Raw genomic sequence first — 17,507 nt, 5'->3', positions numbered from 1 at the left:
TGCTTCCATGGTTGTGGCTGGCCTTCTACAAAGAGTCAAAATGTTATACAGTCAGCCCTTCTTATACAAGGATTTTTTATACACAGATTTAAGCATCCAAAAAAGTATAAATGTTGAATATCAAACCTTGATTTTCCATTTTTTTTATAAGGGACACCATTTTGCTATGTCATTATATGTAATGGGACTTGAGCATAAATGGATTTTGTTATCCATGGGGGGATCTTGGAACCAAACCCCAGAGTATGATAACAACAAATGCATTCTCAGTGTATGATAACAACAGATATTTTCTCAGTGTGTGGTTCCTTACGTAGATAAAACTGTACCACTCCCAACAGTCATGTGAGGTATGAGCATGTTCAGTGGCCATGGAACGAGGAAAACAAAACTTAGGAAAGGATATAAATTGAGTACTCCAGAGGATGTCATGGCTAATTATCTCAAACTAAACAGGAGAACTTAGTCCTCCAACATTTTGTTAGTTTTCACTTGCCAATATTTCATAAAAGTATGTTACAGTATAAAGGAAAAGTAGAGGGTGCATAGTCCTCTAAGTATTGTTGGAGTGCAACTTCCATCAACCTTCCCCATCATAGCCAGTGGTAAAGGACAGCAAGAGCTTATCATTTGGAGCGCCATATACAGTGCGCCCTTGGCTTATGCAGGGGATCCATTCCGGACCCCTCCTCATAAGACGAATAGTGTGTAATCTCAAGTCCTATTTGATTGAATGGGGCTCATGCTTGTGGTGCAGGATGGTGCGCGCACCATTCATTCTGTTGTGCAGCTTCTGCGTAAGCTGGAAGCTGCGTACAGGGTGCCCACCTATAGCGCGGGTGCACTGTATTCCGTATCCTTAGTTTAAAGTTAAGTCATTTACTATGAGCTCTCTAGAGTGGCCATGTGTCCATGTCTACAAAGAACCACCCTTTTTGAAGGCCTGCCAACAGACAATTAAAGGTATCCTCTGTTTGAAGCGTTTTTCATTCAAAGCCTGGTTTTTAAATAAAGATCCATAAATGGGAGTGAGGATCCTGAAGTTGATCATCCAAAATTAGCACCTGGACAGCAAACTCAACAGACACACAAATTACCCTGTGATAGCCTTCCCCCTCTTGGAAGAGATTATTTTAACCTAGTTTAAACTAAGAATCTCTTTGGTTTTCGCATTTGCACGTGTAAAATAACACATGAACTTTTAGGCAAGTTTATTTCCTCTCTCTCTCTCTCTGTCTCTCTGTCTATCTATCTATCTATATATATATATAAGGCTACTCTGTCTGAGTCACTTAGGCCTGTTACAGACTGCCAAAATAAAGCTGCTTCAGGTCTCTTTGGAGGTATGCTATTTAAATGATGCATGGGTCCGAAGAGTCCGGAGGTCGCGCCAAAGCCACACTCCATTCCTAAGCACTGGAGTGCAGCTTTGGTGCAGCTTCCAGATTCTTAGGGTGCATGCATCATTTAAACTGCATACTTCCAAAGAGACTCAAAGCAGCTTTATTTTGGCAGTCTGTAACAGGCCCCAGTTGGCATCATACACACTCATCTGTGTTATTAATCTCCCCACTCCTCCACCCACCTATATTTTCTTGTTGCAGGTGCTAAAGTCATCCTTGCTTGTAGGGATATGGTAAAAGCAGAAGCAGCAGTTTCTGAAATCCAGGCCAAGACAGGGAATCAGCAAGTTGTTGCAAAGAAATTAGACTTGGCAGACACCAAATCCATACGAGAATTTGCTGAAAATTTCCTGAAAGGTATGTCAGAGATGCCTGTTTTGTCTTGATCCTTTGGATGTCTCTTTCAGGCTGATGTGTTGACTGAAGATATATCTGAACACATAATCAGGATATGATTAAACGTAGAGGCCATTGTTTGCTTGAATTTTTATTACTGTATTAGAGATGGAAAAAATGATCAGTTCTGGAGTAGGATAGATTCTGTGGTCACACTCCTGATGTCTTGTAGAAGAAGGTTAGAGGGATTTAAAAAATGGTCAGTTCTGGAGTGGAAATTGTGTCAGAAAAAATAATCTAACAGTCTCCAAACGTGTATTAGACCCAGTTTGTTTATGTTAACTAATAGTAGAGAGGGAAGTGTAATGTTTTTATGCTTTTGATGATAAGAGATATCTAAAGAATGATTTAAAATATCATTTGGGTCTTTTAATGATTACTTCCAGTGCCATATCAGTCAGTGTTTGAATAAAAATGTCCATAAATTTAGATAGCGTTGAATTGAGTGTGTAAAAAGTGTCCATGGTAATTGGACAATTTGTTAGTGTTCCTTGGAGTAATAGAACTTTACCCTTTACATCTTTCTTTATATTTCATAACTGAAATTGAAATGTATTTTTAAGTATTATAGCAACTCCCTTTGCTTTACTCAAACTGCTACAAAGTGCTCTGAGACATTAAAAACACTGGTTTTAAACCTCAATTGTAGGTTTCCTGTAGAAATAAAATATTGAGACAAAGCTGTTAACAGGCTTCAAAATTGTAGTGCTTTTTAGAGCTGAATCTAGCCTTCTGACATTATACAGAAATATTCTGATCTTACTCATTAGCGTTTTGTTTTTCTTTTCTGTCCTAACATCAGTTTCACACAAACCAATCTCTGAGTAAATGTTGTTCAGCCAGGTAATCATAAATTTCAGGAGATCTCTTTGTTCAGTCATCTGTGGGGGACACCCCCCCCCAAATAGATATTTAAATGCTCCTTCCTATTTTTGAAGTCATCAGTTTTGCTTTAGAGGAGGTCATATTCTGCCTCTTAATCATTGCAGCCTGTCTTCAAGTGAGGTGTTCTGCTGTAGGGCTTCTTTGGCTGTGTCTCCAGTGTCATGGATATGTCTCGTGAGGGCTAAAAGTTTAGCATCTATAAGCTCCAAAGCTGAGGACAAGTCATTTTGTGGATCCTTAACTAAATTCTCCTGGCATTTTCCCAGTAGCTCCAGGAAAGATAAATCAGTAGTTGATTGAGGACCATTTCCCCCTCCTCCTTGCACTATGTAGGGTGTTTGCTATGTTGGAGTCAATGGTGTTGTTGTCCTTATCAACTGGTAATATTCATTCTTTTGCTACAGAGTAGAAGTCCGCGATCTAGTCACCTGCTGACCCTTTTGTCCCATACATCAGAGTCTCATCTTTATACGTCTCTTTTTGTGGTTCTTCTACTCCAGTTTGAAGAAAATTATGAGGCTTTATCTTTCTCTATATGTTTCCCATGTTGGATAATTGGCCACACCTCCAAGAATAAAACATTTTTAAAAATGAATTCGGCAAAACTTAGTCTGGTAATATACCAAAAAAAGAACATTCAGATCAAAACCACTTTGAATCATTTGTCAGTTGATATGAGACTTTAACTGTCAAGTTAATTTAGAAGAAAACCTTATATTTAAAAGTCTGAAGGGACCTGTTTGCTTTTTCATTGTTTTATCCACAATGGTCTTGGCTGGTTTTTTACTAGCTTTCTAATGAAGAGTAATAGCTGAGGTCCTCTTGAAAACTGAAACAGGAACTCGACTGAAATGGTAATATCCATGTAGATGTAATGATTTTGAAAGTGTCTGTAATGAAGTAACTATATTCTGCTAGGCTTTGATTATCAAACCATGCTTGGAATGTATATTAACAATGCACTTCTATTAAAGACAATTTAAGAGAAAATACTTCTGCAAAAGTATTAGAAGGAGTCGGTACATATTTTTTAAAAAAATTAACTTCAAGTGATATAGGCTTATGTGCATAATGTTGTATGCATTGCCTTTTTCTGAGACTAAGACCAAATTTTGGCTTTATGGAGAGAGAAAAATAATCCTGGGAGGCTCTGTTGGAATCTGGTTCCCTTTAGCTTTGGCAATCATGGGAGATAATGGAAATAGGAGTTCATCAGATGTGGGTGGCCACAGGTTCTAAAGCTCTGGCTAAGAGAAGGGAAAGGTCAAATGGACAGTTGCGAGGCAGAGCCTGTTGTGTGAGTACTAGGATTTTCTTTTAGGCGTCATCTTTTATAATGTGCCCTTTTTTTCTTGTAGAAGAGAAGGAGCTTCACATACTCATTAATAATGCTGGGGTTATGCTGTGCCCCTATTCCAAGACAGTAGATGGCTTTGAAATGCACCTGGGAGTCAATCACCTTGGTAAGGTTCTGAGAAATGGATTAGGTGATTGGCTACGTCCTCTCACTGGAAAAGATTTTCTTCTATTAAAATGTATTAATCTGGGAAGCTTTTCTCCTCTCCTAATGGTACAGAAAGACAATGAGAAGTTGCTGTGCAAATTATTACACCAGGGATAATCATGTGGATGAATTGTTTAACATAGAGATGCTCAATCTGCTTGGCCCACAAGCTCCTCTTCAAACTGTCCAGTCCAGCTAATACACAAACTTAATGGCTTGGCTTTGACATACATTACTACATAACCTTAGCCAAATAATTAGTGATGCTGATTATTAAGATAAGAATTCTAGATTGTGGATGGGGGTGGGATTAAATCCTATGTCTTGTTCCTGATTGTACACACAGAATTATTTATTTGTTCATTTATATCCTGCCTTTCTCCAAATAATGGGATACAAGGCAGCTAGCAACATATTTAAAGGAAATTAAAAACTATAAAATCATTTTAAAACAATGCAAATTAAAAGCTATACAAAATACATTAACAAAAACATAAACATAAGGATTATTTAAAAAGTAATTAAACAATTTATAAAGTTAAAATGTTGAACATTAAAAACAATGTAATTTTTTAAAAAGACTGCATCTGGTTATCCACAGGTACTGGTTTCCCTTTTGTGAATTTGATTATTTACAAATTTGTTGTTGCTGCTTAACTAGCTGGAACTCCTTGCCCTCTCCTCTTGCTCCTCCACGCTGTCTCCAGTCCTGCAAACAGCACCAGCCCATCAATCCCTTTCTCAATTTGCCACCACAATGCCTCATCCAGATTTTAAACTCTTTCCTAGTGGGCTTCCTAGCCCATCAACCTGCTAGAAAGGGGTTTAAAATCTAGATGAGGCATGGTGGCAAGCTGGGAAAGTGAGTGATGGGCTGGAGGTGTGGGAAAGACAGAAGATTGAGAGGAAGAGTTATGGAGTGAGACACAGATGGACAAGGAAGGGATTTAAAACCTGTGGTGCTGGCAAGGTGGGAAAGTTTGATGGTCAGGCAGTGCTTATAGCATTCATGTTTTTGGGGGGTGGGGGTGGCGTATGATATTTGTGGTTTTTCTGCTTTTCTGGGATCTTCTGCCTTCAGTCTCCACAATGTGGAGGGTGCACTGTATATACAAACCTTAAAAATACCCCACTGCACAGCATTAAAACTCAACCCTAGTCAGTTTCTAAAAACTTGATGGTATAAAAATGTTTTGATTTGTTGATGGAAGTATAGTTAGGATGTATCCTGCCCTCTCTAGGGAGTGAGTCAGCAGCCACTGGGAAGACCCTCTCCCTTGTTCCCACCAAACAAGCCTAAGCCTAAAATGGGTGGTGAGACAGAGAGAACAGACTCTCTGGGTAATCTTAGTGCTCTAATGGGTTCATAAAGGGAAATACAGTCCTTCAAATAGCCTGCACTCAAGCCATATAGGGTTTTATTAGTCAAAAACAACATGTTGAATTAATGCAATCTGTTTTCTGATTTGGGTACATGACATGTCCACAGCCTTGGTTGTTGGACCATGCTAGGAACCAGAGCTGGAAAAAGCTAGATTCTTTTGGGCTAAAGTGTCCAGTAATCATGTTGGTTGTTGGATCCTGGGACTTGCAGTTTGGAATAGTAATGTTTCAGAGCTCTACTACTACTACTACTAATAATAATAATAATAATAACAACAACAATATAATTATTTATATTTCGCTTTTCTCAGAGGAATAAAATTGGATTACAACAGTATAAGAATAAAACATTGTACAGTTAAAAATTACAGTTAAAAAGAACAATCCCATATCCCATCCGCCTCCCCAAGCATAAAAAACCCCATTAATCAAAACCTTAAAAAAATTAAAACAACAAGAAAGAGTAAAACATTCCAATGTGAATTTACTAAAATTGTGGGTAGATTTGGGTGAAAAGGTGTCTTCATCTGGGGGGGACAGGATGGGGCCGATGATATCAGTAAGGGGAGGCTAGTCTAGCAAGGCTAATCTGGAAATGCCTGCCTGAAGAGATCTGTCTTAATAGCCTTTTTAAAGGTTTCCAGGGTGGTAATATGACGGATTTTGTCTGGCAAAGCCTAGGAGCCACAGATGAGAAGGTCCTCTGGGTCACCGCAGACAATCTAGTCTTCTTAGGTTGTAGCAGGTTCTTTCCAGAGGACATGAATGTGCAGGGTGGATTATGTGGAAGAAAGCACTCCCACAAGTAGTCTGGACCCAAGCCATGTAGGGCTTTAAAGGTTATAACCAACACCTTGTACCTTGCCCGGAAGGTACTAGCAGTGATACACTGAATACCTTCTCAAGTTCCCATTTTTACACCCATTTAGAGATAGACCTGAGAGAACCTACTTCTGCTTTCACATACATGCCATTTAGATGGATTTGGGGAGCAAGAATTTCAGCAGCTCACTACCTTTGTAGTCATGGAGGAATTGTGAACAACACAAGAGCAGCATATCAACTGTCTGTTTAAAAACCCAAAGATTAATAAAACATTACCATCCACTCATGACACAAAATTGTCAGTATATTTTTGCCCCAGGCTGTGTAAAATGTATCAGGTGCATGCAATGGGTTAAAGAGGAAATGGTGACTCAGAGGAAGCTGATGCAACATGAGCATGGAGATATGCCATAGGAGTTCCAAACAGCACTGTCACTGTGGCTACATGACAGGAAGGTGATGAAACAATATCAGGGTTGGATCAGAATCCTAACTATATTTGTGTTTATCGGCAATTGCTGGTTCTCCGCCCCCCCCCCCCCCCCACCCCCCAAAGTGAATATGAATTTTCATGGGGAGGCCTCAGGCTTCAGGTGGGTGGTGGCAAACTTGTGAATAATGAATTCGGTGGATGCTAAACTAGTGAATGTGGAGGGCTGATTGTATACCTTACGCTTCCTCTATAGCCCAAGACACATCTTCAACAACATGGTTAATAACATCTTTCAGATAGCCTCAGTTTTTTGCTAGTACGATGTACTCTTGTGTTTGAGAAGCAGACCTACAGGGAAGAAAGTTTTGCTGTATCCATATTACATTTACAACTAGAAGTCAATCATTTTTTCCTTTGTAGGGCACTTCCTTTTAACATTCCTGCTGATTGAGCGTCTGAAGCAATCTGCACCAGCTCGAATAGTCAACGTGTCTTCTGTGGCTCATCATGGAGGAAGGATTCGCTTCCATGACCTCCAAGGCGAGAAGTGCTATAACCGGGGCCTAGCCTACTGCCACAGCAAACTGGCAGGTATCCTTTTCACCCGGGAGCTGGCCAGAAGACTGCAAGGTGAGTTGGAAGCCTGGAGTGGTTTTGCTTTATGATGGATTGTTAAACAGTAGCCTTACATTGGCCTTGTTCTCACTGTGGTTTAAACCGGATTGCGATTCCAAATGATCCGGTTTAAACCACCATGGTTCCCACTTAATTCAAATAGCTGAAGCGATTCAGAAAGGGGGGGTCATAGTTTTTACCCATTTTTACCCAAAGATGCTGGTAAAATGGGGGCTGAATTGGAAATAAATTGATCCAGCCCAAGTGGGAACCGGGCAGATTCGAATCAAATTTGAATTCACTCTGATTCCCACTGTCAGCAGCTTCCCCAGCCTCCTGGCCATACATGCCTGCTCCGTCCTCCCAGGCTCCCTCTCTCCTTCCACCTCGGCATGCCTCACTCTTCCTGGCCTGCCTCTCTCCTTCCGCCTTGGCCTCTCATCCGCTCACGGTATAGCCAGGAGGATGGAGGGAGGCATGGCAGGGAAGCTGTGGGTGTGTTTGCTGAACCGGTTTCAGGAATCGGTGCAGGAATTAAATCAAGAGCTAAGTGGGAATTCGGCCATTATGGGAAATAGAGGGCTGGGGAGAAATGGCTGTAGGGGTCTTAAAGTGTAACATCTTTTCTCCAGCTTTCACTGTTCTTCATCAAAACTCAATTAAGGCCTAAGTTGCCAAGTTGAATGCAGGACAGGACTTCTGTTGATTTAATATTTAGCAGATCCTTGATCAGAAATGCTTACCATAAAGTTCTGTACAGCACCTCTCCTCCCTCACCACCTCAACTCACCTTTTAGCTAACAAAGCCTCACCAACATAGCCATTTACTGCCTGGTGAGAAGTGGTGTGAGGTATGCCCCATTCCATTACCATTGCATATCAATGACATTATCTTCTGGGACCTCCTGAGGACAACTATTATTATACATCGTATTACAGGAATTGAAAGGACACTTAGCCACTCCCTCTGCTTTTCCATTGATTAGTAAATAGTCATGTTGGGGGAGATGATGAAGGAGAGGTGCCATAGTTCCTCCTCATAGCAATAGTGTTTACATTTCTATACTACTTATCAGTTGACTCAGTACTCTCTAAGACAGGGGTAGGGAACCTGCGGCCCGCGGGCTGGATCCAGCCCGGCGAGGCCTTGGGACCGGCCCCAGCCCAGTCCTGCCGCCGATTGCTGCCAGGGCCTTTGGGGGGCAATTGTCTATAGAAGCCTCAGAAACATGCATTTATATTAACATTTTTTAAAAAAATCAGCCATTTTTTTCACGTGTCCTCCATTTTTTAAAAAAGTGTCCTCCATTTGAAAAATTTGCCCTACATTTGTCCCGGTTTATTTATATATTTAATTTTTAAAATTATTTAATTAATTTTTTTTGGCTTCGGCCCCCCAGTTGTCTGAGGGACAGCAACCCGGCCCCCGGCTCAAAGAGGTTGCCTACCCCTGCTCTAAGATGTTTATAATCTGTAAGCCAATTTTCCCCAACAAGCTGGGTACTCATATTGATGTACAAAAGGTTGTAAGGCTTGGAGTCAACCTTAGAGCCCTGGGATCGAACTCACAACATTGTGGCTACAGTACTTGGAACTTTAAGTCTTCCTGATCAGATCAGCTAAAATTAAAGTAACAGGAACCTTGGCCTGCATTCATCCTGGCAACCCTAATAACTATTTTAGCAACAGTATCAATATCAAGCAGAATACCAAGCAAAGATAAGTGGGGTGCTGAAGCAATTAGTTAAAACAACAATATTGTAAAGCTGCAGTCTGTGCACATTTATAGAGAAGACAATCTTTTAAAATATATATTGGGGCTAAACATGGATAGAATTGGGCTGTAGAACAAATGACTACACACTCATCAAGGAGACATGTAGTAGTGATGGGTGACTTCAACTATCCTGATATTTGCTGGAATTCAAACTCAGCCAAATCCTCCAGGTCTAGCAAATTCCTCACTTGCCTCAAAGACAGTTTCATTGTCCAAAAGGTGGAAGAGGCAACAAGGGGGTCAGCTATTTTGGATCTGATCCTAACCAACAAGGATGACTTGGTTAATGGGGTGCAAGTGGTGGGAGCCTTAGGTGGAAGTGACCATGTTCTCCTGGAGTTTGTTATACAGTGGAAAGGAGAAGCCAGGCATAGTCAGACACGCATCCTAGACTTTAGGAGAGCGGATTTCAGTAAACTTAGAGAGGTATTGAGAGTGATCCCATGGTCAGAAATACTAAAAGAGAAGGGAGTTCAGGACAGATGGGAGTTTCTCAAAAGGGAGATACTGAAGGCACAATTTAAAACAGTTCCAGTGAGAAAGAAAAATGGGAGGTGTCACAAGAAACCAGGATGGATGACTAAGGAACTTTCAACTGAGCTAAGTTTTAAACGGAACATGTATAAGAAATGGAAAAAGGGGGAAATCACCAAAAAGGAATTCAAACAAATAGCAGGCATGTGTAGGGTAAAGTCAGAAAAGCTAAAGCGCAAAATGAACTCAGGCTTGTTAGAGAGGTTAAAAACAATAAAATTACTCAACACCTTCTTTGCCTCAGTCTTATCACAAAAGGCAAAGGGTGCTCAACCTGAGGATAATGGAGCAGAGAACAGAATAGGGGAATTTCAGTACAGAATAAGTAAAGAGATAGTACAGTGGTGCCTTGGGTTACGAAATTAATTCGTTCCGCGGCTAATTTCGTAACCCGAAAAACCTTCGTAAGCCGAATTGCCATAGGCGCTAATGGGGAAAAAAGCCGCGGCTCTGCCGCGGCTCCATTTAAAACAGCGCCGGAGTTTTTTCGTAACCCGAAAAAACTTTCGTAACCCGAAACAATAAATCCCTATGGGATTTATTCGTATCCCGAAAAATTCGTAACCTGGGTATTTCGTATCCCGAGGTACCACTGTACAGGAATACCTTGTCAATCTAAATAAATTTAAGTCTCCAGGACCAGATGAACTACATCCAAGGGTATTAAAAGAACTGGCAAATATAATATTGGAGCCATTGGCAATAATCTTTGAGAACTGGAGAACAGGAGAAGTCCCAGCAGACTGGAGGAGGGCAAACATTGTTCCCATCTTCAAAAAGGGGGGAAAAAGAGGATCCCAACACCAAATTAGGAGGAATAACTAATACTCCAGAGGACAGGATCAAAATTCAAAATGACCTGAATAATAATAATAATAATAATGATGATTTATTTATAGCCCGCCCAATCACAAGGAATCCAGGCGGGTTACAACAGTAAAAATAAAGATAATAAAATAAAATACAGCCCTGGTGGCGCAGTGGTTAAATGCCTGTACTGCAGCCATTTACTCGAAACCACAAGGTTGCGAGTTCAAGACCAGCAAAAGGCCCAAGCTCGACTCAGGCTTGCATCCTTCCGAGGTCGCTAAAATGAGTACCCAGACTGTTGGGGGCAAATTAGCTTACTTGCTAATTAGCTTACTTGCTGTTCACCGCTATGATCTTTGGAATAGCGGTATATAAATAAAACAAATTATTATTATTATTATTATTATTATTATTATTATTATTATCGTCCAGTTAGTCTGACATCAATACCAGGAAAGATTCTGGAGCAGATCATTAAACAGAGAGTCTGTGAACATTTAGAAGGCAGTTCCATAATCACGGGTTTCAGAGAAAGAAGTCATGCCAGACAAATCTTATCTCTTTCTTTGATAAAACTACCAGCTTGGTAGATGAAGGGAATGCTGTGGATATAGTATATCTTGATTTCAGTAAGGCCTTTGACAAAGTTCCCCATGATATTCTTGCAAACAAGCTTGTAAAATGTGGACTAGACAAGGTAACTGTTACATGGATTTGTAATTGGTTGACTGACCGAAGCCAAAGGGTGCTCAACAATGGCTCCTTTTCATCTTGGAGAGAAGTGACCAGTGGGGTCCCACAGGGCTCTGTCCTGGGACCAGTGTTATTCAACATCTTTATCAATGACTTGAATGACAGAATTGGGGGTATACTTATCAAATTTGCAAATGACACCAAATTAGGAGGAATAGCTAATACTCCAGAGGACAGGATCAAAATTCAAAATGACCTGAATAATAATAATAATAATAATAATGATGATGATGATTTATTTATAGCCCGCCCAATCACAAGGAATCCAGGCGGGTTACAACAGTAAAAATAAAGATAATAAAATAAAATACAATAAATAAATAAAATACAATAAAATTAAAGAGAGCGAAGTGAGTACATTCACAGTTAGGCCTGATGGAAGTTGGGCCTCTCTTTTTCATTCCCTCCCAGGTCTGATGATGATGTCATGGAGGGAGGGCTCTTCTTCTTGAGGCAAGGATTTTATTTTAATTAATTTTAATTTAATTCTTCTCATTAAATTTAAGAGAAGAATTGGTGGACAGAGTGACATAAGTCACAGTAAATGGGGAGTAGAACTAGGTAGGGAAAGCCTGCCGGAAGAGATCCATCTTAAGAGCCTTCTTAAAGGCTGTAAGAGTAGAAATGTCGCGGATCTCCTTCGGCAGGTCATTCCATAGCTTTGGAGCTGCGATGGAAAAGGCCCTCTGGGTGACTGAAGTTAGCCTAGATTTTATTGGCTGAAGTAGATTCTTCCCCGAGGACCTTAGAGTGCGGGACGGACAGTATGGAAGTAGGCGATCTCTTAAGTATTCTGGACCCAAGCCATGTAGGGCTTTGAAGGTAATCACCAACACCTTGTACCTTGCCCGGAAACTAATTGGCAGCCAGTGAAGGGATTTCAAAACCGGTGTTATGTGATCGGTACGACGAGTACCTGTAATTAACCTGGCTGCCATATTTTGTACAAGTTGAAGTTTCTGAACTTGGCACAAGGGTAGCCCCATGTAGAGCGCATTACAGAAGTCCAATCGAGAGGTGACCAGCGCATGTACAACTGTTTCAAGGTCTCCCTGCACCAGGAAGGGGCACAGCTGGCGTATCAGCCGAAGCTGATAACAAGTGCTCCTGACTGTCGCATCTACCTGAGCTGTCAGGTGAAGCGACGAGTCAAGGAGCACCCTTAAGCTGGGGACAGAGTCTTTCAGGGGAAGTGTGACCCCATCCAGAACTGGCTGACATAATTCCATACCTGGGCTTGGGTTTCCTATAACAAGTACCTCCATCTTACCTGGATTCAGCTTGAGTCGGTTTCCCTCATCCAGTCCATTACCGCCCCAAGACAGGCATTCAGAGGAGAGATGCCATCCATAGACACTGCATCAGTTTGAGACATAGAGAAATATATTTGGGTGTCATCAGCGTACTGATAACATCCTGCCTCATGTCTCCGGATGATTTTTCCCAGTGGCTTCATGTAAATGTTAAACAGCATAGGAGACAATATTGCGCCCTGGGGTACACCAAATTTTATCTCTCTTTTAGAAGAGCAACTGTCTCCTAGTGCCACCATCTGGAATCTGCCTGAGAGGTAGGACCGGAACCACTGTAGAACAGTGCCTCCGATACCTAACTCTCTCAGGCGTTCCAGAAGGATACCATGGTCGATGGTATCGAAGGCCGCTGAGAGGTCTAAGAGCACCAGCAGGGTCACACTTCCCCTGTCGATGCCTAGACGGAGATCATCAACTAAGGCGACCAAGGCCGTCTCAACTCCGTATCCTGCCCTGAATCCGGTTTGAAATGGGTCCAGATAATCAGCTTCATCCAAGACTGCCTGTAGTTGATTGGCGACCGCCCTCTCGATCACCTTGCTCAAGAATGGCAACAACGAGACTGGCCTATAGTTATTTTTATCCAGAGGGTCCAGGGAGGGCTTTTTTAAGAATGGTCTGACCACTGCCTCCTTAAGACAAGAAGGCAGGGTACTCTCCCTGAAGGTAGAATAGAATAGACTAGAAAGCTGGGCCAAAGCTAAGAAAATGAAATTCACCACGGAGAAATGTAAGGTACTGCATTTAGGGTGGAAAATAAAATGCACAGATTTAGGATGGGGGACACCTGGCTGAATGAGACTACATGTGAAAGGGATCTTGGAGTCCAGGTAGACCACAAGTTGAACATGAGTGAACAGTGCAATGCGGCAGCTAAAAAGAACAAGAACAATGCAATTTTAGGCTGCATCAATAAAAGTATAGTCTATAGATCAAGAGAAGTCATAGTGCCACTGTACTCCTGGAATATTGTGTCCAGTTCTGGGCACACTTCAAAAAGTACATTGAGAAACTGGAGTGTGTCCAAAGGAGGGCGACTAAAATGGTGAAGGGTCTGGAAACCATGTTCTATGAGGAACGACTTAGAGAGCTGGGGATGTTTAGCCTGGAGAAAATAAGGTTAAGAGGTGATATGATAGCCCTGTTTAAATATTTGAAGTGATGTCATATTCAGGAGGGAGCAAGCTTGTTTTCTGCTGCTCCAGAGAACAGGACCTGGAACAATGGATGCAAGTCGCAGGAAAAGAGATTCCACCTCAACATTAGGAGGAACTTCCTGACAGTAAGGGCTTTTGACAGTGGAACACACTCCCTCGGAGTGTGGTGGAGTCTCCTTTGGAGGCCTTTAAGCAGAGCCTGGATTGCCATCTGTCGGGTATACGCTGATTGAGATTTCCTGTATGGCAGGGGGTTGGACTGCATGGCCCTTGTGGTCTCTTCCAACTCTACAATTCTATGATTCTATGTACTTTGGAATAGATGGAAAGTTATTTTTTCAGTAAACAGTCTTTTAGGAGAAGTTCTACTCACCAAATAATCTTCCAAATGAATGTCCTTCACTGTGTGTTTTTGTAGCAAGTAACTACAGCCCAATGATAATCAACCATATTCATATAAGTACAGTACAATCAAATGCATGGTTTAATATGGGTCCAAACTCTCTTAGTTGGACATGTGAAACTTCAAAGGACCAATTATATACTTTTAGGGACTGCTATAATTCAGATAATATCCTCTTTGCTTTCACCAGACTGATGTTCACAGTTGCAGTATGTTTAATGCTTGCACACGTTTCCTTTCCCATAGGTACTAGAGTCACAGTCAATGCTTTGCATCCAGGCACAGTTGATTCTGAACTGTTCCGTCATTCCACTATAATGAATTTTTTGTGGAAGATGTTCCCTTTCCTTTTGAAGACATCTCAAGAAGGAGCCCAGACTAGTATATACTGTGCAGTGGCAGAGGAGCTGGAGTCAGTGAGTGGGGAATATTTCAGGTAACTCGACGTTGGAAGACTGGCATTGGAGTCAAGGGGTAACATAAGGATTTAGCTCAGTAATCAGGGGAGAGGTGACAACCTCTCAAGTGCTACTGTCTCAGAGACACCCGATAAGCACTTTGAGAGAGCATCTGAACAAGATAAAGAATTACTTTACAATTTTTTTTGGATCAGTGTCATGTTAAAGTTGGATTCCTCCTGTGTTACAGGAAGAATAATAAAAACAACTTATTATGGGTTGGCTAGATAGATGAATATGGGTTCTAGATCACTTCCTACTGTAACAGGTGTAACTGCATTTCTGTAGTTCTGAGAAACATGTCCAACAATGGGCTGGTAATTGTTGGCAGCATCGGTTTTGACAACAGCAATTGCCTCTTTAGAAGGTTAGCAATCTAGGCAGGCAGGATTTAGCAATCTGAATCCTGCCTGCCTAAATTGATGACAAGATCAAAGCCAACAGTGACAATGTGTTTTGAACTCTCCATAATCAGTGCTGAAGGTAAAGATCTATATTGGAGAGCCATGGGTGCAGCACTGTTGTCCCTTCAGTTTCCATTCTAGATGGGCATGCTTCTTGCTCTACATTGGCTGAAGAATCCCAGTGGACTATAAAATGTATGTGGCAGCTAAGATATACAAGTGGTGAAGGCCGTCTCCAATATCATTAAGTTCTGGTGGTCCAGAAAGTGTACATTTATAGGAAGAACAAAATCAACCCTATATTTGGAGAAAGGGTAGAATGCTATTAACTTGCATTAGCAAATGAGAGGGCCCAAGAGATAAAGACTTCAGCAGATTTCTACACATCTATAACTTTTCTCAGCTGGCTGGATGTTGGGGATATAAACCTAATTTTGAATTACACTAATACTGTCTGAAATTCCTAATATATACTCTCCCTTTTATATTGCAGTGACTGTAAACCAGCATATGTATCATGTCAAGGGCGCAATGATGAAACAGCAAGGAAACTTTGGGACGTCAGCTGTGAAATGTTAGGCATCCAATGGAATTGAATCGTAGCTGACCTTTATCTATAGTTGTACATTGTGTGAGAGAACAAACATTGAAGTTAAAGGTTGACTATTTTATACTAATTTAATACAAACAGAAATTAGTGTTCAAGAATAGAGTTGTATAAGGGTTTCCACTTACGTTTTGTTCACACAACTGTGCAGAAGGTGCTTGTTTTTAAAATAGTCTCTTTTGCAGTCTTAAGGTGCAAATGTAATAGAAAAAGGCAAGTTATCAGATCTGTGTATCTGGCCTTTCTTTTCTTATGTGGAAGCTTTGTTTAACCAGGGTGGAGGAATTCTTTTCACCACTTTAATTTTCCTGGGCTTTGTATGCTTTTCATAGCCTACTTGTTCTGTGGAGGGGAACACTTTCCCTGAGGCTTTGTTCAGGTCTGATCAAAGAAGAGCTATAACCTTCTGTCTGTAGAGAGGGGGCATGACCTGCAGAAGCTAGGGAACCAGATGGAGAATGCCTAGGTTATAGCTTACTGATAGACAGGTTTAACAAATTAGCCATGCTTACAACTGCACAATCCCTACCTCTGTTCTTCTAATAATACTACAGCTGCTGTATAGCATTACTACAAGAACAGAGCTAGGGATTTTTAGATTCACATATTAAACCCATGTGGGCTGTCTCGGTACTGAACACATACACAATTTGGGTGTATGAATTTAAGTAGAGACATCTTTTTTTCTCACATCTAGAATTCTGAGAGTTTCACAGAGTGAGATAGAGGAATATGCTGTAAACAGCCTGGGGAGACTTAGCTTGAAAGACAACTAAGATAGTGATTAAATAGAGTAAGCACTTGTAAATCCTGTATTGAGCATTGCAGGAAATATTTGCTTGTATTATTTTCTTCCAGGGGAAGAAGCCATCTCTTTGTATCTACTGGAACATTATCAGAACATTATTTGGATGCTTAGACTTACAATAATTTTTTTCCTAGAAATACTACAAGTGGAGTGGAGGAGGGTACCTTCCTGGTAGATCAGCCATTCCAATTACCTTGTGTAATATAAATGTTTTATATCTAACAAACTTTTATCAGGACAGCAGTGTTGCTTTTCTTTCTTATCTCTGCTAAAAATGACATTTGAAAGCTACTGTTTTAAAAGTGTCTTTGTATGCAGTTCTTGATAAGATTTGTAGTATGTAAAAGGTTGTTCTTTACTGGAACGTTGTACCCTTAATCTCATTTTCTGGACTGGAAGAACAGAGCAGATAAGCTAAAGTATGCTTATGGAATCAGACCAAGTTGTGAGTGTCCAGTTGTATAGAACTTTTACTACTTCATATGTTGCACTTCCTATAACTAAAGGGCTGATATAAGCAATGGGGACAGTTGTCTTGAAAATGTTTTCTGATGGGCTTGGGTCACGTCTGTCTACAAAGCAGTTCCACTGGTGTATACATGGCCAGGCTCTAAACTTAACATCTATTTTCTTTGCTTGGCAGCTTCTGTACTGGAGTACATGTGACTAAATAAAAAAGGACAGCACAACAGTTTTATCTTGCCTTTTAGATGTTACTTTCTGAGTTGTAGAGGTAGCCTGCAAATGATTTAACATATTACTTCAAACATATGTCAGACTTACAGCAAAACCGATAACCAAATGTATTTTATTCCTGTTCATTAGTGGCAGAGGTTCTTTCTCATCTGCAATTTTAGCAACATATTCATTTTTGAGATCATTGGTTGAAATAGTTATGATGCAGGGCAGGTTTTGCTGGTAAGAAAGGGATCCTTAGCAGGAGTTACTAAGGAATTTTGAGTTGCAAACAATGTAAAGTGCATAAAGTACAGTGCAAGGGGGAACACAGATTGATAGTCTATGCTCATTAAACACATCA

At 40.8% G+C, this 17,507-nt stretch overlaps 1 protein-coding gene across 1 annotated transcript in view; it reads left to right on the top strand.

The window, feature by feature from the left end:
* LOC121920823 (retinol dehydrogenase 12-like) overlaps positions 1-17,159 on the top strand; it is a 35,782-nt gene extending 18,623 nt beyond the window's left edge. Inside the window, exons 3-7 of the mRNA XM_042448044.1 lie at positions 1,603-1,760; positions 4,043-4,147; positions 7,250-7,459; positions 14,438-14,627; positions 15,547-17,159. Of these exons, the coding sequence (XP_042303978.1) occupies positions 1,603-1,760; positions 4,043-4,147; positions 7,250-7,459; positions 14,438-14,627; positions 15,547-15,649 (766 nt within the window). The 3' untranslated portion in view covers positions 15,650-17,159. The remainder of the gene's footprint in view (positions 1-1,602; positions 1,761-4,042; positions 4,148-7,249; positions 7,460-14,437; positions 14,628-15,546) is intronic.
* The last annotated feature ends 348 nt before the right edge of the window (positions 17,160-17,507 follow it).

Source organism: Sceloporus undulatus, chromosome 1, assembly GCF_019175285.1.
Source record: "Sceloporus undulatus isolate JIND9_A2432 ecotype Alabama chromosome 1, SceUnd_v1.1, whole genome shotgun sequence".
Lineage (NCBI taxonomy): Eukaryota > Metazoa > Chordata > Lepidosauria > Squamata > Phrynosomatidae > Sceloporus > Sceloporus undulatus.
The sequence above is the reverse complement of the archived record's forward strand: the minus strand, read 5'-3'. Positions and strand labels throughout refer to the sequence as shown.